At 43.0% G+C, this 22,431-nt stretch overlaps 1 protein-coding gene and 1 non-coding gene across 12 annotated transcripts in view; one reads left to right on the top strand and one right to left on the bottom strand.

The window, feature by feature from the left end:
* Window positions 1-22,431, top strand: part of Ipcef1 (interaction protein for cytohesin exchange factors 1) — a 155,265-nt gene that overhangs the window by 87,537 nt on the left and 45,297 nt on the right. For all 11 annotated transcript variants that reach the window (XM_051164429.1, XM_051164434.1, XM_051164431.1 and 8 more), the window contains one exon: window positions 21,588-21,661. In XM_051164429.1, coding sequence (XP_051020386.1) covers window positions 21,588-21,661 — 74 coding nt within the window. The remainder of the gene's footprint in view (window positions 1-21,587; window positions 21,662-22,431) is intronic.
* Window positions 9,809-9,940, bottom strand: LOC127205404 (small nucleolar RNA SNORA17). The gene has a single exon (XR_007832620.1). It is a non-coding gene; the product is annotated as a small nucleolar RNA SNORA17 (small nucleolar RNA).

Below are 22,431 nucleotides of genomic sequence, written 5' to 3'. Positions count from 1 at the left end.
AAGTTATTATTCTGTGAGATCCTAATAGTTCTGGGATCTGTCCGGATGTCATTTGCTGTAGGAACTTTGCGTTGCTAAGGTCTTCAAGCATTGCTCTCTTTCAAGGCTATAAATCCATCAGTTCCGAAAAGCATTCTCCGTCCCTTCTCCCACTACCTTCCCTCTTCTTGATCATTGGGAGGTGGGTTGGTTTGGGCTCGCTAACTTGTGTGTCAGCCTTGTGTAGATGACACTGAATAAGCCCTGGGAAGACAACTCTCAGGGAGATTGTTGCTGCATTTACCCTTCAATGACCACAGGCTACTGGGGTCAGCCTCATGGTTTGGCCATTGAAAAAAAGCCAGAAGTGAAGTTCTTGTATGATCTTTTGTGGCCAGAGACATTTTGAGAGGGGCATTAGGGTTGTTGAATAATTGGTAGAGCTTTGCTGGTAGATCTCCTGTCACCGACCCTGGGAAATTGGGAATCCAGTGCAGATCTTGGGAGACCTGGGGTCCCTTTGTGATAGAAGGAAAAGACCAAGGGAAAAGGTCTGTCCAATCATTTAAGGGACCAGTACTAAATTAAGCCAACCCTGAGACTGGGTAGTTTCCCAAACAAGCAGTTTCCTTCTTAATGGGAGTTAAGGTTCACATAAGTATTCTGTGTTTCCTGTTATTTTCTTTTTAATTTTTGAATTACATTTATTTATTCAGTGTGGTTTTGTGTGTGTGTGTATGTGTGTGTGTGTGAGAGAGAGAGAGAGAGGGGAGAGAGAGAGAGAGAGAGAGAGAGAGAGAGAGAGAGAGAGAGAGAGAGCTCATGTGGGAATCAGAGGACAACTTACAAGAGGGAGTTGTTTCTTTCCATGTGTGGGGCCCTAGGATCTAACTCAAGTGGTCAGCCTTAGCAACCAGCACCTTCACCTGTTCATCCATCTCTCCAGCCTCCGTTTCCTGTTATTCTAGGCTATGGCATTTAGGTAGTTATTACAAGTGATTGTCACCTGCATCCTCCTTAAGATGAGCTGATCTGAGTTACCCTAGAAACAGCCCCGGGGAATTTCTTGAGCCTGTAGGATAGATTGGGTGTTGGTAGAACATGCTGCATCTATGGGGTGTAATGCTTATCTCTCACATCATTTAGGCAGAAGGCACTGTCCCAGTCTTAATAGAACGTGGAAGAAGCCACACACTTGCCTTCTTCAATTTCTGCTTTTCTTAGGAGGGCGGAGTGGGTTACTTTCAGGCATCAGAACTTCCTAATCCTTGGCATCAGGAATCTCCATGGAAAAGCCATGTTGGTTTAGACTAGGAAGACCAGAGAGGAAGAGATGGCCTCTTAGAAACCTGTGGGCTCCCATGCCTGTGTTTTTCATCAGATGCAGAAAGTAAGCTTCGGGATGTTGGTCATGTACTTTAGTACCATTAAGTTAGCAGCATGAGCTTGAGAGTAAGCTTGCTGGTGGTTGGCCAGGGAGGTGGAGGATTATTAATGATGTACAAAAGAAAGAGTCTTCCACAGAGGACAACTCATGGACCTCTGCTTTCTCCTTTTGCCACAGTCATTTCTGACATCCTAATTGTATATTTGTTGTGGGTAGACCTCCATGGAGATTTAATTAGAAGTCATATTTCTGCTTTGTATATGAATATCAATGGCTCTTATTGGCTTAGGGGGCTGAGGCAGGAGGATCACAAGTACAAAGCCTGCCTGGGCTACAGAGTGAATTCAAAGCAGTCTTGTCAACTTAGTGAGTCACTGTCTCAAAATGAAAAAGAAGCATACAGTGTCTGAGGATATAGCTCAGAGGGAGAGTGCTTGCCTACCTAGCATGAGGCAGGTCCTCTTGCCTAGTATGCATAAGATCCAGGGCTCAATCGGGAGATAGAGACAGAGACAAAGACAGTGACAAATAAAGATAGAGGTAGAGATAGGCAGAGATATTGACAGAGAGCCTCAGACCTCAGAGGCATACATTAAAAGTTGGTAAGATTGAGACCCAGTATAATTTACCCAAGTCATACATGAAGGAAGTGGACAAAATCTGCCCCTTTGACTCCCAAGTCCATGCTGACTATGACATGCCACCCTGTGAAGTTCCCAGGGGCCAGGATAAATGACATCATTATGTTACCTCGTTTCCAGAGGAAGTCTGAGAAAACACCCCTAGAAGTGGCAATTCTGTTGTGAACACACAAGCTATCCTATTCAACTCATTTGCTCATCCCTGATGCTGTCACTATTGCCTGAGGACTTGGCCATCCTTCCGTCCTTGCCTTTCTGTTATTGGGACCCAGCAATCAGTGGATACCTTACCTCCTTTCTGTTCACATTGCTTCTCCCAACACCATTACCCAGAATTCCTTAGGCATGTTCATTGATCATTTCTCACCTAGCACTTCCTTGGGTCGGAACGTGTCAGAGCACATGTAACCACACACCACTTCTTATAACACCATGTATAAGTTTAACAGCCACAAAATTCTCAGCTAGTGAGAAACCTGGAATTCAACTCCATGCTCTCACTTTCCCATGTCCTTAGGATAAAGTTCAACCCCACTTTTGGCATCATCTTAACTTTTCTTCCTTCTCAGTACTCCATATCCTAACCCAAGCCTTAGTGCTGAACTTTTTGGGTTCTACTGATGTGTCCCAGCTCTATGTGCACCTTTGTCTACACAGACTCTCTGCTCAGGACGGCTTGGCTCTGCCCCTGGAAGCCTTTCCTCCTGCCCAGTTTCAGCAAGCCTTCCCTCTTCATAAGACTCACATTTTTTTTTTGATAGCACATCTTCTATGTAGACTTGCCACATCCTCTGACCTAAACAGCTATGCTGTCTTCCTCCTTTTGTAATATTTTATAACATTTTGATGGTCACACTCATCCTTCTTTTTGAATGTGTGTTGGATTCCTGCCTTTCATAATTGATTATTATGTTGACATAGCAAGACTGTAGGTTTATATTTTTAGTACTTTAGTGTCTGGTGTTTAATAAGTACTTGATTAATAGTGTTGATTTCTCACTCAAATGGGAACGGGGGATCACTGATGCTTACTTTGCCTGGAGGATTCTGAGGGATGAGATCTTATTCAAGTGTTTCTCTTGACAGGAAATAATTTGTCGGGAATGGCATTTCCACTTCCACTCTTAAAAACTATGATTTAATTGGGGGTTGGCTAGAAAGGACCCCTATGGAGCAATAGGTCCTGCACAGCTGTTCCTATCCTTGCTTAACATACTCTTTGGCGCTTTCAGGAGTAGAAGAGGAGGAACAGTGAACATGTGAGTCTAGTGGGGTAGTATATGTGAGCAGCACCAAGCTAGTGTCATCGACACTATATCTAATTTTCATAAGAACCACTCAACCTTGGTCTTGTTGTTTCTACTTTTCAAGTGAGTTTACTGAAAGCCGAAAGCTTGAGGAATAGGCTCAGAGTCTCTGAAGAAGTAACTGGCAGAGCCAGGATTAACTCAGAGATATTCCAACGCCAGAGCTGGGCTCTTTTCTATAGACTGTGTGACTCCTCCATTGACTGGTGACCTTGGGGAACTCAGACTGTTCACACTGTTCATGAATAGGTGGGGCCATCAGGCAGGCGGGGGCTAAAGAAGGTTCTCAGGTTGGTAGGGGAACTGGCATGGGAAAATATGAACGTAGCAGCAATCAATTGGGAAGGCAGGCGTTGCTGGAAACCTGGTTAGGAGATGGGCAGAAAATGCAAGCATTCAAGTGTGGATTCTTGGACTGGGGGACCAGCAGTAAGAATCTGGACCACATCACGCTGATGAAAAGGAGCACCATATGGAGAGTACTTGGATACAGGACATAGTAATTGAGGCTAAAATGAGACTGATTTCCAAGTTTTTATGCCTGGGAAAAGAACATGAAAATTGAGGAGGAATTTGTGGGTAAAATGTAGAACTTTTTGTCAATTCATCATAGGCTACATATTTAGTTTCTTTTTGTATTGTCCATTCTTTGTCAAATTATTAGAAACTCGAGGCTTTTTTGTTGTTATTGATTTTTATTTTTTGGGTTTTTTTTTTTTTTTTTTTTTTTTTGTATAAATGAACCAATATTGATGTCATGTGTGTTGCTGCAGCAACACTTTAGGAGAGCTGTGGGGCGGCTGGGTAAACCACCTGACCTTGTTTCATGGACATTTCAGGTCAACCCACGTCTTCTGTAGGGCAGTATCTGGCGGAGCACACACCCGGCAGAGTTCTCAGGCCTTTGGGGCTTCTATCTGCCTGTACAAACGTGGCTGTGTTTCCCCCTCACTGTCAGCATGATTGCATGTCAGTGCATTGTAGGAACTGAGTCTTCTGGCTGCTGTCATCGCTAGCTGCCTGTGAACAAAACATGGCTCTCAGAGGAGCTTAGATGTGGACGGTGCGTTTCTTGGAAGCACTTTGATGAGGGAGCTCACTTTTCCAGCTTTAATCACTTTGTAGAACAGAATTAACCCTTTCAGAAGATCTTACTTGAAAGCCAGAGTTTCTCTGTAGGAGAACTATCTTGAATGTTTTGGCAGATATGGGGAGCCTTTCTCTCAGCTAAAGAAAAACAAAGATTGGGCTAGTTCCTCCCTGGAAAGAAGGCGTCTTCTCTGCCTTGGGTCTTATACCTTTCATGAGTAATCTTCTCTTAGCATAAAGTTTTGGAAACATATTAGTGAAATTGCCATAGGATGAAAAGTGTCTTTTTAAAATTGACATACTTTTTTAATATGGGTTTTAAAAAAGAATATTTTTATTTGTTAGTGTGTGTATGTGAATGCTGTGTGTGTGTGTGTGAGTTTGTGTGTGAGTGTGGGAGAGAGAGAGAGAGAGAGTGTGTGTGTGTATGTTGGTCTGTCTGTCTGTCTGTCTGTCTGTCTGTCTGTCTGTATACGTGTATTCAGGCTGGGATGCATGCCACGGGGGACATGCTAAAGTTAGAGGACAGCTTTGTGAAATTGGTTCTCTGTTTCTACTTTTGTGTAGACTCCATTAATTGAACTCAGTTGCCAGGATTATGTGGCAAGCACCTTTAACTGGCTGAGCCATCTTCTTGGCCCATTTGTGTAATATAAATGAATCTTTAAATCTGAAAGTAAAAGATAGAGAGTAGATGCCAGTATTTTTGGGAGAAATTATTTAACTTTAATTTTTATGTTAGTTATTGATGAGTTATGTAAAATTTTCTCACATCTTCCCTGACTAAAATTTTATTACAACGAGAATTATAGGTGTCATCTAATCTGCCTGAACTCTATATTTATTGTCTGAGCTGAAATCCTACTTCTGAGTGTATCTCAAACAAAACTCCAGGGTTCTGAAGCATTTCTACAGTGAAGAAAAGTAAGTTAACTACATGGATCTGGTAAACTTGATGCCAGCTTCTAATTTGTGTTAGAGTAGACAAGAGGTAATGTTGACACATTATAAAGACAACACAGGACATGCTAGTGACCAGGTGACCTCACAACGATGATTCATTTATTTAAAGTCAGTCTAAGGGTTTAAAAGGAGAACATTTTTAATTAAAATCAAGCCACCAAATGAAAAACAGAAACATGTTTACCTACTTAAAGAATTGATATATATTTAATATACAATTATTTATATATGTATATAAATGCAGTATACATACAGATAAATGTTAATATACATTAATATATGTATAAGATATATCAACAGGGAAATTATTAAAACAACTCTCTGTGTATTTATTTTTCTACTAATCAACTGACCAAGAACACTATCTGTATTTAAATCTGAGCTACCTTGAGATCTTTGAATGCAGATAAAGAGCATGCAAAGACACAAAAGGGACACACAACAAGGCAACAATCCTGTGCTTGGGTTACCTGCTTGGGTATCATAGTTTTACAATGCAGAACTTTGCCAAGGAGTTTTGGTACCAGAAATGGTTCCTTGTGGTGACTGCATCCTATCCTGAAAAGATACCCACTGACTCACAGGAGGCCACAGGGCAGGTGGGTGCAGTGGAAGGCACCAGGTACTCTCCCACAGGTGTACTTTCTCTGGAGGAGGAAGTCAGCTGTCTTTGGGCTGGAAGGGAGACTGATGTGGCATGAGATTGTTTCCTAGATGGCAGAAGAAATGGCCTGTGAGAGCTGAACTTGCACTCGGAGGTGAGGATTCTTTACAGGTCTGTACTTGAAGATGTGTCATCTCTTGGTCAGGAGGCCCTTTAAGGACACAAAGAGGCTGGCTGATAAGCTCATTTGTCACCAGGCTCTGTGTTTAATCTTCTACACTGCATATGTCAGAAGGAAGCTATGCAAGGAAAGATAAAAACCCTAAAGACTGAGTATATTTAAGGGGTCAGAATTTAGGGCCAGAATTAAACATCAGAAACAGTGTCTTCAGAAAGGATACAAGGAAATGTGTGGCGAGGAAGAAGTTGGCCGCGGGCTCAAAGTTGGGTCACAGGTCACACCCTGAAGCTGCACACACTCTCTCTGGGGGTCCAGCTGTACCCCACTGATACAGAGAAGCACAGACAGAAGGCTGACACCTGGTAAAGAGATAGTGAGATGTGCCCGTCGTCAGCCCACGATCCTCTCTTGAATTTCTTCATGTTGAACCTTACCCTATGTACTGTGGCAGCTACACTCTATTGGAGAATAATGGCTTTAGAATACTGGGTGTAAAATTCAAAAGTTATTGTTTTAAAACACTGATGAAACATACACACATAGTTGCTGTTGTGAGAGTTTTAGAGGGTGCGTTTCAGTGGCATTAGATATAGTCACTGTGCAGCTCTCCCCACCATTCATCTCCTGAACTCTTTTCATCCTGACACACTAAAACTCTCACCCTACTAACCCACTCTCTGTATCTCTTCTCTGCTGTTCTCTGGAAACTACTAAAGATTTTCTGTTTATCAGTTTGACTGCTACATGCCTGCCCAGTAAGTATAGTTATATTATATATATATATTTTTTCTTTCTTTCTTTCTTTCTTTTTTTTTTTTTTTGGTGGTTGGCTTGTTTCACAAGGCATACTATCATCAAGATTCAGTTTCCTTTCTTCTTGAGGACATCCTAGTGTATCCATATGTTGCATTTAGTTATCCATTAACAAACACTCATGTTGCTCTTACTTTTCATCTATTGTCAAAATGTCCCTACAAGGACCTGCAAATATGTCTTTGAGGCTCTGCTTTGAATTCTTCTGGGTATATATACAGGAGAAAAATTACAGGATTACAGGATAATCAGAGTTTTAGTGTTTGCCAGAATGTTTTTTTTTTTTTTGTTTTTGTTTTTTTTTGTTTTTTTTTTTTTTGTAGCAAGTGCTCTTTTCCTTCCTCCTGATAGTGAAGAGTGGTTATGGCATCTCTAGAACCATCTCAGCTTTACATACTGGTTTATTTTTTGGTGATCACCATCTTAATGAGCACAGAGGTGTTAAACATCTCATTGTGGTTTCGATTTGCATTTCCTTAATGCCCTTGTGCTTATTGCCTGTTTGTATATTGTCTTTGAAAAAGTTTATTCTATATTTTTAAAAGTAGAGCTGTTGTTTTTGTTGCTTGGCCTTCAGTAGCGTCCTAATGTTATTCATGGAATCCATGAAAACAGCCTAGGGAGACTGGAAAGCTCTTTGAAGATTTAGTATACCTTGTGTCATGGCAGATTATGTGTTATAACTGAGATATCTCAAGGATTATCATTTATTATTATTTCTTGTTTTTATTGCTCCTAAATCTCTAGTATTGACACACACATCATTTAAATCTTATACAATGTTCCTTTTTTCTTGTTATTGTTTTTTTTTTTTTTTTTTAATTTTATTGGTTCTTTGCGAATTTTGCAGCATGCACTCCAGTCCTACACATCTCCCCCTCCTCTCATACCCACCCTCCCTTGCAACCTCCCCTCCCCCACAGAGAAAAAAAAATCTGCCTGTGGAGGCTGTAGTGTGTCACAGTGCATGCCACAGCATTCTCTTTTGTCCGCACTTCTTTGCTTGCAAATGTTCATTGCAGTGACTCTCATTGGTCTGGTACGAGGCCTCTGGCTTTTTCTATTCTTTGAATATTAAAACCTAACTGGGACTCCTCTTGGATATTCTGTTCTTGCCTTTTGTCATGGAAATCCTGCTGTTTTAGATCTGTATATCTGGTCCCTTTATGCACCCCAGCAGTTCATTGATGGGGTAGATGTTGTGTTGGGCCAATTCGAAGCCCTGGATCTGGGCTTGTGAGGTATCTGAGATGGTCAGCTTGCCACTCTCATGCTCTTATGCCCTCAGGGCTGGCTTACCCATAAACCCCATAACCAGAGCCAGCTCTACCCTACTGCCCAGGTGAGGGGCAGGGCCTGTTCTCCCAAGTGCTGCAGCCGGTGAGGAACATGGCTAATTCTCCTAATTTAGTAGTACTGGGGCCAGATCTATCGGCTCTAGATGGAGAAGGATGAGGGAGGGGAGAAAGACATCTCTCTCTCCATCAGAGCCAGTGCCCTGCACACAAGATGCAGGGCCTGCTCTCCTGTGCTCATGCCCTTGGGGCTGGCTCACCTGCAACCCCCACATCCAGGGATAGCTCTACTGTGCTGGCCAAGCAAATTGCAGGGCCTGCTTTCCCAAGTGCTACAGGAGGTGGGGGTCAGAGATAGCTCTCCTGCTCTCCTGCTCTCCTGACCCTACAGTCAGCTCTCTTGCCCTGCCATAGGTGGCAAGGGTTGAGAGTAGGAGAGGGCACCTCTCTCTTACCCACACTGATGCATGACAGACAAGAGGCAGGGCCTGCTCATCCACATCCCAATATCAGGGTCAGTTCTGCTGTGTTGCCCAGGTGAGGTGCAGGACTGTTCTTCTGAGTGCTGCAGCTGGTGAAGGGCAGGGTCAGCTCTCCTGTTCTCATGATGCCAGGGCAAGGTCTCCCACCTCCTGTATGTGGTGAGGAATGAGTGGAAAGGAAGGCATCTTCCCCTCAACCACACCACCACAGAGAGATAAGTGGTAGGGCTAGCTCTCTCCCACACTCACATCCTTGGGGCAGGCTCAACCACAACTCCTGTAAGGTGCAGAGAAGGGCTCTCCCAAGCACTACAGCAGGCTAGGGGTGGGGTCAGGTCTCCCGATCTCATGCCTCTGGGGTCAGCTCTCCTGTGATGCCCAGGTAAGGGTGAGGCCAGTTCTGCAGGGCCCTCAGACATCAACATGTCCCTAATGGTGGTCTAGACTAGAGACATTCACCCGGCCTTTGGTGGTAACAGACCCTGCTGCTGCAGGGCCATGGCCCTTGATATGGCTCCAGTGTCAGCACAAGCGAAGACTCCACCACGGTCCTAGGTGGGATCACCAGTTACTCACATCAGGCTGTTCCTCACTACCTTCAAGTCTTCAGTTCTGACCTTCTTTGTTGTGTTCACATCTTTCTGTTTCTCTTTCTCTTCCATTTCTCCACCAATTATTTGTTCCTCTTGGTGTCCGGCGTTTCTGAGTATCTGGGGTCATTTCAGGAGTGGTCTCAGGAACACTATGCCTAGCTTGTGGGTTATGACACTGGCCAGGGGTCATCTAGAGCATGGACTGCCAGCCCCCTCACCCAACCCGCACTCCCAGGCCTGGGTAGTGCCAGACTGTTGTTCATCTCAGGCTAGTTCCTTCCCTTGGCCCCATAGGGCCAGTCATGTGGTCATCTCAGGCTTGCTTCTCTCCTGGCCCTCCTGTGTGGCTCTCTGTCTTGGGCTTACTCCAGCAGGCAGGGTTCTTTTATTCTCCAGCTTGCTTCCTGTCCTGGGAATCTGTCCAGCCTGCCTGATGCCAGAATGATGCTCATCTCAGGCTCGCTTTTTTCAGGGAATGTTTGGCTACAAATCATTCAGATGTCCATAGGTCAGAACACTGAGCATCGACTTAGCCTCTTGCTTCTTTGCCACCTACTGACACACATGTGACACAGCAGCTACATCTGCAACACCTCTAGGGATAGGTCTGCTATTGTTTTAGTTGTGACCATGAATTCATTTAAATTTTATTTTATTTTTAATGTACTATTTTGGTTAATTATTTAAGAATTGTATATATGAAAACAATATATTGGTCATATATATTGATGGTCCTCTTTTCAGTAGGACCTTCCCCTTTCTAACTTTGTCATATATGTGATATACACACACGTACGTACATACATACATACTCCCACCAAGTCCAATTTGTGTTAGCTGTAGACTCATGGGTTTGTGGCTCACCTATCAGAGGCTATACAGACTCTCCCTCCCCTAGTAGCCTGTCAATAACTCCGCAGCTAGAAGTGAGATCCTCTTGCCCAGGCTGGAATGTTGACTGGATTGCTCTCCCATGGGCAACTTTCTTGCTAGTCTTGCTTTAACTATGGATGACACACTCAGCGTATCATTTATCAAGAGATATTATTTATCCTGCAATAATGAAGGCCAATCAAACTTCTGAAAGCTCTCTTTTATTGCTTTCTTTTCTTTCGCTGGGGCTATACTGATGAAGCAGGTTGCCGGCACTGATGAAAAGGATAGCCTTGCTGGGGTTCGGGGCTTCTAGGAGAGGAGGTGAGGCTGGCCATGGGTAGCTCCTGACAGGGCACATGCGCTGAGACTCTTCATTGCGGAGAACAACCGCCAGCCTTTTAAATTGTGACGGTTCTACCTTAATTGTTTTTGGAAATGGCATTTCTGAGATGAATCTCTTTGTAAGAGAAATGTGCCTTCTCTTATCACATGGTTCCATGGAGAGAGAAAGGGTGGCCAGGAAAGCTGATTTATGGACATGGGAAAGGATGCCAGCTACCTTGTGGTCCCCTGTCCGGTAGGACCTGCTGTGGTAGGGAGGAGGCCGTATCCTGGGGTGTTTCTTAGAAGGCGTGAATGGAAAGGGATTGCAAGGGTATTGCGCTATTTGTCCCCTAGGGCAGCAGCGCTCTGCTCCCTGACCCAGGTCGTGCAGCTTGTCTGCAGAATGGAAGATACATGCTGTGCCATCACGGCAGGGAGAGAAGCAGGGAGGCTGTAGAGTCTGTGCCATTTGTAGGCATGGAAACTAATTAATAGAAACGTGACAGTGAGATCATTGCTGAAAAATGTTAACAATGCCTCTGCTTAGACTATATTTCACTAACTATGAACAAGTAAAATTCTGTGCTCCACGGTCTCTTGGAGTCATGGTGACATAGAGTGTGTATGGCATATCACCAAGTTTTCTTTTTCTTTTCAAAAATTATTTTCCTCTTCTCTCATCCTGACCTCAGATTTCCCTCCCTCCACTCCTCTCCCAGTCCTCCCTCTCCTTCTCCCTCCCTCAGATCCTTCTCTGTTTGCCTTAAAAAAAAAAAAAAAAAGCCTAAGAAGTTAAAATAAGACCAGGTACAAAGCTTCATACCAAGGCTGGTTGAGGGAACACAGTAGGAGGAAAAGGTCCCAAGATCGGGCAGAAGAGTCAGAGACAGCCCACTCCCAGGACTAGGAATCCCACAAGCAACATTCACCTACACAAACATGCCATGTATGCAGAGGACCCAGCTTAGACCCAGACAGGGTCTGTTATCACCAAGTTTTCCTCATGTTCATATGTTTCCAATGTGATGAATGTCTCCTTTGGTTGTTGGTTTTGAATTAAAAAAAAAGCCATTTACCCATTTTTAAAGTCAGAAGCAAGTGACAGGGCACTCATCCCCATCACTCTTCCATCTTCTTCTTCTTCTTCTCTCTCTCTCTCTCTCTCTTTTTTTTTTTTTGGATTAATTTTTCCATTGCTTCCACTTACAAGTACAAGCAAGTATGCACATGGACTCACATCCCACCCTCTCCTTTTTACATACATTTCAAAACTCTGTATATCATATTCCTTGTCATTTTCCCTCTTATTATGTCCTGCAAATTACTCTCAAGGTATTTATTATATATGTCAGTACTTATAGCTCTTTGCCTGTGGCCCATGGTTTGTACAACTTTCCCCTGATGGTGAACTTGTGATAGCCATCACAAGGCAGGTTCCGCAAACCCTAAACCAATAAAAGACACAAGTTAGTAGCAAAACACAGAAAAAGGGGGTGCATTCATTGTGGCTCTATTGGGAAGAGAAAGAGATTAAGGAACCTAATGTTTCAAATCCATCTTTTGGGTCCCAACCGTAGGTTTAGGCTTAATTGGTGATGGAGTAGGTAAGGGGGGTGGAGCCAAGCGATATGCATTATGAAGCAGTTCTGAGCAAGGTATGGGCTATCCATCACTGTCTCCTCCTTTTGATTCTGCGTGGGGTACCAAGAAGACCTTAAGACTGCCATTGCTGGAGAGGATCAATGTAGTTTTCATGACGTGGTCAGTTTAGCTGTAAGGTACAGGCATACCATCATGAAGCATCCTCCCATGAGAGAGGGAGGGGGGAACAGAACTTTCCCATAAAATTCACTGAGCCTAAACATTTAGGTCAACTTTATCTCTGTACATTCAGCCTTGAGAGACAGGTTAGGTGAACCTTCCTTCAGTGATCGATATTCCAACTCGAGGAGGTAAGCAGGTGGGTGAAGATAAAGGAGACAGAGGCAAAAGTGGAGGCAGTGATGTCAGGCTTTCAGCATGGTTTGATTGTGGGCTCAAGTGAGGAGTCAAAGCCTTTTAGAAAGGAAACTTCCAAGTACCTGTTTTGTGAGTGTTCTTTAAGTCACGTGTGAATACAAATTCTGCCATATCTTATCACATGAAACCTCAGAGATGTATGTAGGACAGACCTCAGAAGTGAAGTTTCTGATCAAAGACCACACCTCTGTAGCTCTGTTCTTTGGTCTGTATTTAATTTCTACCTTTGTGTGAGAGTGACTCCAGCCTCCATGTGTGTGCTAGAATCCAGCCTCCATGTGTGTGGTAGAATCCAGCCTCCATGTGTGTGCTAGAATCTAACCTCCATGTGTGTGCTAGAATCCAGCCTGTTGTTCTGCATTGACCTGGGAAAGGACATCTGAGTTCAGATCTTCGGATTTATTTTTCATGTGTGCATGTGTGAGAGAGTGCATGCGCGCGCGCGCGCGCGCGTGTGTGTGTGTGTGTGTGTGTGTGTGTGTGTGTATATGTAGGGGGAAAGTTGGGGCTGAGTAAACAGAAGGTGTTCCTGGAGAAGTGGGGAGTTTTGCAGTCTCTTCACACTGTGCTAGTCATTGGCAGCCTCTGTTAGAGCCACTTACAGTGAGAAATTCGGAAATCCGTATCCACCTGTAAACCTGAAAGCAGATTACAGAGACATCTGTGCTTTCTTGAGCTCTTTCCCTTAAAATAAGATTTTTATTTGGAGTAACCAAAATTGTTATCATGTGTCAGATCCCTGCAATCCAAACTTGAAAACCCAATTATCCTTAAATGTAAAGACCATGAAGTCAGTGCTGTGTGAAGGCTTGAGGCAGCCATATTCAGGCCCAGTGCGATCCTCAGCTTCTGAGTTTTATACTAACCATGAGAGTGGAATTTTATTTGTAGGATCTAGACCCCAAACTTGTTCCATCCTTTTTTTTTCAGCTTAATTGGTGGATATTTATTATATCATAATATTGACCTCATTCAATGCCATCACTGATGTAACCATTTTAACAAACCCATTTCAGGACAGTTGTTTAGGACCAGTGTGACTCTTGTGTCCCTTTACTGCTAATTCTCCTTCCTACCTGATGCCCTTGCTTCACTTTCTACCTCCATGGACTTCATAACAGTGGAGACACAGAGTGACATCTCATTTCTTGTGCTTTCTACCAGTGTGAAGCTCTCAGTGCTTAGGTATAGCTTAGCACGAGGTGCTTGTTCCTTTCTTTGTAATGTTGGCAGTGGTCTATCACATGAGCATCATTCTGTTTAGCTACTCACTGATGGACATTTAGGTCATTTCCTGATTCAGGATACTATGACTAATGTGCCTAGAAAGATTTGCATGTAACTTTTTTTAATGGGCATAATTTTCATTTTGGGTGGGCGGGTGGGTAGAAACCCGAGAGTAGAATTTGTGGGTCATGCAGTAATTATATGCATGTGATTTTTTAGAAAATGCCGAAATATTTTCCAAAGCACTTTCCACATCTCATTTTAACATTTTCTTTATTGTCAAAGGAAGAAATAAACAATCATGTTCCATCACTCAGTCATTCATGACACTTACTTATCTCTTCCACACATAACCGACACCAACGGACTTCCATCAAGATATTCCTGTCTATAGGAGAATCAGCAAACCACCAGGTCACAACACCGTGAGAGGACTGGGAAGGAACCCCACTTCTGATTCTGAAGACAAACAGGAGAGAACCTGTCCCAGGCTTGTGGGAACATATCCTACCCATAATGACTCTTGGAAACTCACATAAAATATGAGGTGGGAGGTTTTAGTATCCTCAGAGCGCAGCAGGAATTCTGCCCTGAACAAATCCCACAGCTCCATTATGGTGCTCACCTACCCTGCCTCACATAATTACCATCCACGGGGTGCTATGCAACTTACATGGTTCATGTTGACTTTTTCTTTGAAGAGAAGAAGTCTCTCCTTTGCTCACTGATACATCCTCACATGTGTGAAACAGTGAGGAGGCCCTGAAGATATTTGCTCACTAAATGAATTTATGGAAGCCATTAATGAGAGGAAAAAAAAAAAGAGCTTAGGGAGAGATAAACACAGATAATTGACACTGGAGGCAGTCCCAGCATCCTTGCTCCCATCCTTGTTGTTTGAACTCCACCAGTTTTGGCACAAGTAAGACTTCGTTTCTCTTTTGTGATTGCTCCTGCTCAGCAACTCTCTGCTGAAATGGGGGAGGTCAGGGGTGCCAGGGAAAGTGGGTGGGCTGACTTGTGGGAAGAAAGAGAGATGTGTAGTTACAGAATATCCTAAGACAGAGGGCCCAGTGCCCTGTGCTGCTTCATTGAGGACTGGTGACTTTGCACAGTGGCTGGAGGACAACACTTTCACAAATCACATTAAGGGTCTGGAGAAGTTAGCAGGTCCCACTCCATAACTGTCAAGTGATATTTTTAAAAGTTAGCAATCATTAAAGGGAATGATAACATTCAAGTTAGTTATTTTAGTTAATGGATAAGGTAGGGACATATCTAAAGGAGGAGAAGGAGAAGGAGGAGGAGCAGGAGAAAGAGGAGGAGGAGGGGAAGGAGGAGGAGGAGGAGGAAGAGGAGGAGGAGGAGGAGGAGGAGAAGAAGAAGAAGAGTCATTCCATGAGAAGTTACCCATTGTGATTGCTATTTCTGAGGTATTTTTAATTTTTTTATGTAAATAAGCAAGAGACATTTTGATGCAGCTGCTCTGACTTTTAATGTGGCTCAGATGTCTTCAGAATAATGACAAAGAGCTACTGTGTGAGAGGGATTGTTCCCAGGGAAAATCTGTGCAGGGGCCCCACTCAAGTTTCTTTGGATCTCTATTTGAAAGAATGTCAACTCTGTCTGTTATGTAGAAAGGAACCCACTCAAAGAAAGACACATCATTTACCTTTCACTAGTTTAAAAAAATTGCATTGTTTATTGGGGACATGTCCCAGGGTTCTTGTGGAGGTCAGAGGCTCCTAAAAGTCATCACATTTTTGGTCATGGGGACAGAGTTCAGATTGTCAACCTTGGTGGCAAGCACCATTGCCTGCAGAGCTAGCTCACCAAATCTATTAATTTATTTCTAAGTCAATACAAATATTAGTAAAAGCACACAGTTGCTTCTCTCTCTCTCTCTCTCTCTCTCTCTCTCTCTCTCTCTCTCTCTCATATCATCACTATCTATTTATTTGTGTGTGTATGTATGTACAGGTAAATCCAGGATAGAGGGCAATGTTGGGTATCTTTCTCAAATAGTCCCTGCCTTACTTTTTCATACAGGGTCTCTCACTAAACCTGAAGTCCCTTGGCTATGTTAGACAGGCTGGCTTGCAAGGTCCTGGGATCTTCCTGTCTCTGCTTCCCCAGTCTTCGGATGCTAGGTTTGTGTCACTGTGATCAGCTTCTTACAGGGTTCTTGGGCCTGAACTTAAATCCTTCTGCTTATGTGGCAAACACTTTACCAACTGAGCCGTCCCCTGTATCCTTCATTACTGATTGATTTTTATATTAGTACCATATAAGATGAGCTTATGCCATTGCAATTAAGTTGTCTAGAGGCATGTGTCGTGACATAAATTGGGTGTTAGTTCTAATTTAGATCCATAAGAACACAGTTTTCATTGTTTTAATTTTTCCGTTTGTTTTCGGTTGAGTAGAGGGCAGGGACTGCGGAGGAGATGAAATTGTGGAATTAATTAGAGCTCGGTCATAAAGGGCATTTTGCTGAGCCAGTTAAGGCTTTTCCAAGAGCAGCTGGGAGCCATGCAGGGTTTTAATTAGAGAAATGACATGAAGCATGTTTGTGATGCAGAGATTTGCCGTTGCTGTTATTTGAATGCTATATGGGATTGAAGGAGAGAGTTAGAAAGAGTGGGGCTGGCTTTAGAGGCTCTTGCGGTAACTTAACAGAAGGCTAACGGTGATGGACAGGCATGACGTGGTGGCGATAGATGAATGAAGCATCTGTGGGAGATGCAACCAACCGCAGTGAAACTTTGTGTTTACTGGCACGAGTTTTGGGAAGAATTGTCTCAGTTCATTGTCTATAACAAAATACTGGAGGCTGGGTAGCTCATAAAGAATAGGGAAACTCATTGAGTTCATGATTATGAAGGCTGGTGCTGGGACCTGCTTCACATCCCATAAGGACCACATATAGCTTATATGATGGAGAAGCAGAAGGCATAGTGGTGGTGTACAGAAACCATCCCAGCGTGTGGGCCACCTGCTTCTACAGCCACCTATTCTCTCAGCAGGCAAACCATTCTCCAGAAAATAAGAATTCAATGTGATAAGAAGAACCTTAGCTCCCAAATGACTTATTTAATGTATTCATTCATTTGGTCGTCACGTGTTTGTGGCAGGTGTGTTCCCATATGTGTTCAGGGAGCCCAAAAAGGAGCATCCCAGTTGTCCTTCTACACCACTCTCCATGTTATTTGACTGAGCCACAGTCTCTCACAGAGCCTAGAGCTAGGCTGACTGCCAGATTGCCTCCAGAGAACCTCCTGTCTGTCTCCCAGAGCGCTGGTTTTACAGGTATGCATGATACTATGTCCAGCATTTTATTTGGGTGTTTGGGGCTTGAAATTAGGTTGCCATTTTTTAAAGCAAACTTTTTTTTATCTCTTCATAGCCATGACTTATTAGCATTAACTTCAATTGAAAAATCTTTAATTTTAAAAAATTATTTATACATTATTCTGTCTGCATACCAGAAGAGGACACCAGATCTCATTGTAGATGGTAGTGAGCCACTATGTGGTTTCTGGGAATTGAACTCAGGACCTTTGGAAAACCAGACAGTGCTCTTAACCTCTGAGCCATCTCTCCAAAATATCTTCTTTGAGAATATCATACAATATATTTTGGTTATATTCAGTCTCACTCCTTCCTTGTCTCCTCTAAGATGCAGCCACTATCTCCCCATCCCTCACAAACATCCTGTTATCTTTTACTTATTTTTAATAACCCAATTTTTTGCAGTACATATACTCAGGGTGTGAGACCATTTACTAGAAAATGGTTATCCTACTAGGAGTCACACCCTTAAAGAAGACTGATTCTCGCTCCCCAGAAAGCCATTAACTATCAAAAGCTTCCCAGTTGGATGGGGCCCCACAAGGACCTCTCTTTTCCATGCTAGAATGTTGACTGGCTTGATCTTGTGTAGGCAACCAGAGCTCTGAGTTAATGACTGAAGTGGCTCTGCCATGTCTAGAAGGCCCTATTGCTGTAGTCCTCCATGACCTCTGACCCTTATAGTCCTCCTGCCTCATCTTCTATGATGGTTCCTCAGCGCTCTCTCTCTCTTTCTCTTTCTCTCTGTGATAGATGTCCCATGTATATAGCACTTATCCTCTCTACTCCGACCAGTTGTAAGTTTCTGTGCTAATCACCATCTACTACATAAATTTCTCTGATGAGGTCTGACAGCTGCATTAGTCTATGGTTCTAGAGACTGCCTTAGTTAGGGTTTCTATCACTGTGATAAGCACCATGACCAAAAGCAACTTATAAAAGAAAGTGTTTGCTTGGGCTTACAGTTTCAGAGGGCCTGAGTCCATGATGGTGAAACATAGTGGCAAGAATACGTGAGAGCTTCCATCTTGAGTTACAAGCACAAGGCAGAGGGAGAGAAAAAGCGTGCACGCTGGCAATGGAGTCTTTTGAAACTTCAAAACTCACCCCCAGTGATGCACCAGCTCCAATAAAACTATATCTCCTAATCCTTCCCAAACAGTTCTACCAACTGGAAATCAAATATTCAAACATGAGTCTATGCAGGCAGTTTTTATCCAGACCACCGTAGAGGTGGTAATTTAGATGGTAGTTTGATACTGTCCAATTAGCAGAGCAATTCCCTTAACTTTTAAATACTTCAGTCTTCCTCATCAGAGGAATTTTGATGACAGCAGGCAGCATCCAAACAGGCATAGCTGGCATAGGAGAGCTAGAAGTGGTCTCTTTTCTCTGCCTGTCTCTCCTTCTTTCTTCTTCTTTCTTCTCCTCCACCCTCCTTGCCTCTTATGATGTCTTGGTAGACAGCGTTATACTATTTGCTGAAGCAGAGAACCCAGAAAAGGAGCAAGCATGCTGTGGAGTGAGAGCATGAGCTTGGTTTGGGCCATTCTTCAGGAGCTCATCGTTTATCCATCATGAATGTAAGCAAGGAGCTCCAGGATTGGATCTCAGTTCAAATAGCAGACTTTGGATGCATGTGTGTAGTGATGATGCATGAAGTCACGGAGGGTCACAAGTCACTTATCCAGAGTGTTGGAAAGGAGAGGGTATAGGTTTATGGACTGAACTCCAAGGAGCCCTGATATTTGAGAAATAGCAGAACATCCCATAAAAGCTCCAGAAGAGGGGGTAATTAGAGGGAAAGTGAGCAGTAATGATGTGTATCAGGAAAGCTAATGTAGGAGGCATGAGAGAGGGTTAGACTGAGTCGACAATCGCTAGAGCCCATCTCAGATCAACAGAAGAGTTGGATGGGACTTAGCGATGGATATGTTGATGCTTCTTAGACTCTAGAACAACTGGCATAGAAATACGTGTTGGAGGAGTGGCAACTAGTGTTTAATATAAATGGTTGTTTTCTCAAGGCCAGCTATGGGGATTTCTATGAAATCACCTTAGCATAACATTGATGTTTTATCAATATGACCATTTTACCTAAGATCAACCATTTGGAAGTCAGTACTTGAGTGGAAACTTAGTACATTCACAATATAGTACAAACACCTCTGTCTACTTCCAAAGCATTTCCAAGATAAAACTCTACCCCCTTCAAGGAGTTATGCCCAATCCTTGACTCCCCAGGGCCTAGATATATGTCTTTATTTTTTCTTTATGTATTTATTATTCTGAATACTTTATATAAATGGAATCAAATAACATGTGGCCACTTGTGACTAAAATCTTTCACTTAACATAATATTTTCAAGGTTTATCCATACCGCATATGCCAGCCGTTTATGGGGTTTGGGGGATATATAATATTTCTCAGTATGGATTTATCACAGTTTGTTTATTGGTGGTCATTTTATTTGTTTCATTCTGTTGCCTGCTGTGAATACTGTTTCTGTAATTGAAAATCAGATGAAACATTGTATATTATATAAAATATCAACATATACATATTGTATATTCCTTGAATACTTTATGTTTTTTTAAGGTAAGATTGATGAAGCCACTATATGGTAATTAAGAGCCTATTAATAGACACTCAGTGTATACACATGTGTATGTATATTTTAAAGAGAGAAGCTGTCACTAGAATCGAGTTTTAGTTCTCATAAGGGAGAGGATGTAGTTACAATACCTGAATAAAACCAGTCATGTGGAAGGTAGAGGCTAGAAATGGAGTTGACTACTTCACATTTTAATTTTTCTGAAGAAAAATGAATTGCTCTCAATGACAGGACAAAGAGACAGAATAGCAGAGTCAACTAAGAACACCCTGCTGATATTTTAATTACTAATTAATTAATTAATTAACTTTACATCCTGATCTTAGCGTCCCTTCCCTCCCCTCCCCCCACTCCCTTTCTCTCCCCTCCCCTCCCCCATCCTCTGGTCTTCCCTTTCTTCTCAGAAAAGGGGAGGCCTCCTTGGATATCAAACCACACGTTGGCATATCAAGTTGCAGTAAGACTAGGTTCTTCTTCTCTTCTTGAGGCTAGACAAGGCGGCCCAGTTAGGGCAAAGGGGCCCAGGGGGTAGGCTAAGTGTCAGAGACAGCCTCTGCTCCTGGTGTTGGAGTCCCACATGAAGACCAAGCTGCACACCTGTTACACATGTGCAGAGAGCCTAGGTCCATCTCCTCTATGCTTTCTGTTTGGCAGTTCCAGCTAGCCGATTTTAAGATTAAGATTATGTTTTCAAAATCAATTTTGACCCATCTCCTAATGTCTGCCAATTCACTTACATTTTGTGTTTTAATCGTGTTTCTCTGCTCAGGGATATTAGTGTGCGTAAAAGGAGACTTGAGCTCCTTTATTTATGACAAATGACCCAATGTCTTTTTAGATCATCTCCACTGTATTTATATGTTATAGATCAAAAGGCCTATAGATCTATAGATCATTGATAGGTGTGGCCTTGGTAAAATTTCATGTAAAATTTTTGTTGATTTAGAGCAGTGGTTCTCAAATTGTCGGTTGTGACCCCTTTGGGGATCAAACAACCCTTGCACGGGGGCTGCCTAAGACCATCAGAAACACGATATTTACGTTATTGCACAATACAGATTCATAGCAGGAGCAAAAATTACAATTGTGAAGCAGCAATGAAAAAATTTTATGGCTGGAGATTGCCACGCCATGAGGAACTGCGTCAAAGGGTCGCAGCATTAGGAAGGTTAAGAACCACTGGTTTAAATCAGCTTGCATCCTGTGCCATGTACAATGTAATTCTTTGCTGGGGACTTTCTTTTATAAGGATCAACCATGGCACTTGGGTCATACATGATGTGGCTGTAGGTTGAGCGCTCCAAGCACTGCCTACAGCAGACTTGGGGAAGAAAGTGATCTCTGTTGAGTGTCCGTTAAATGTTGTTTGTTTATCTGGGCTCACTGAAGTCCCAACAGCAGCAAGATGTGTATCTGTGGGTTTGCCAACTTCAAGGCCTGGGCTCTGTCCACCGTCTCAAGGCTGCTAATGAGGTTTTGTCTCCTGTGCTTGTGGCTCACCACACTTGTAGGGGAAAATGGGGCTGAGCATGCCTCTAGGCTCAGCAGGAAGCAGGATGTAGGTGGGTTAGCTTTGTGGGTCTCATGAGGGCAGAGGAGGAGCAGGGGCAGGCCTAGAACTTTCTGTGTATTGACCATCCCTAGTCTATATCATGCCACTTCTCATGAAAAGATTTTATGCTTTTTAGCCTATAAACTTCTTCCATAAATGGTGTATCTAAGTCCATGCTACTTTAAGGACATTCCTGTGGCTTCTACTTATGCCCTGTCTATTTCATGTTGTCAGTGGGTCAAAGGCTAGGATGGAGCACTTATTCATGTGTGCTATGTATCTGTTTCAGGCAGAGAAAGCCGATGGATTTGTCAACCTGCCAGATTTCACAGTGGAAAGAGCCTGTGAATGCAAGAAAAAACAGTGAGTCGTACTCTCTCTGCACCCTTAAACCCCTGCACCAGTATCATAGCCATTTTCAATGTTCACCTAGTGATGGAGTGATTTGCAAGTGGATGCAGGTAGAATTCAAATGTCTGGGAATTTTGAGCATTGTGAGTTGCCACTGTTTAAATATATGCTCATAGAAAAAGTACATAGAAATGCTTAACCTCTCATTTTCTGGTATGTCAGCCTGTGGGGTGTATGGATTTTAATCCTCTCCCCCCCACCCCACCCCAAAGGCAAGGGAATCAATGCCAAGATTTTGACCTTGTAAAGAACAAAATAGTTAATCAGGAGTCACCAGACAAAAATGTAGACACTACAGCAAGACCAGATCATCTTGGTTTACAGTATTATTAATGCCAGCTTTGCCACTCAATGCTCTGATGCATTGGGATTGCACCTGCTGTAGATTAGGTGTGAGCAGTGATGGGAATGAAGCAAGCTACAGCTGATGGCTCTTGTTCTCCTAACAAGGACAGAACCCATGGTGTCTGGAAATAGCCAAGAGTTCCCTGGAGGGATGGATAGACTCTCTAGTCATATGATCATTTCAAGAGTGCATCCAACTGTGACTTACTATTACGTCTCCTTTCATCTTTCTCTTATTGTTTCTTCAACATCTTCTTCCTTATTATTATAAAGGAACATTTCTTCATTGATCAGCAAGAAACTGTTTTCTTGGGATCAATGTTAGCTGTTATTTTTGCTGTACTGGTGTAACAGCTATGTGCCTTGTTCTGTATTCT

This window comes from Acomys russatus, chromosome 21 (assembly GCF_903995435.1).
Source record: "Acomys russatus chromosome 21, mAcoRus1.1, whole genome shotgun sequence".
Taxonomy (NCBI): Eukaryota; Metazoa; Chordata; class Mammalia; order Rodentia; family Muridae; genus Acomys; species Acomys russatus.
The sequence above is the reverse complement of the archived record's forward strand: the minus strand, read 5'-3'. Positions and strand labels throughout refer to the sequence as shown.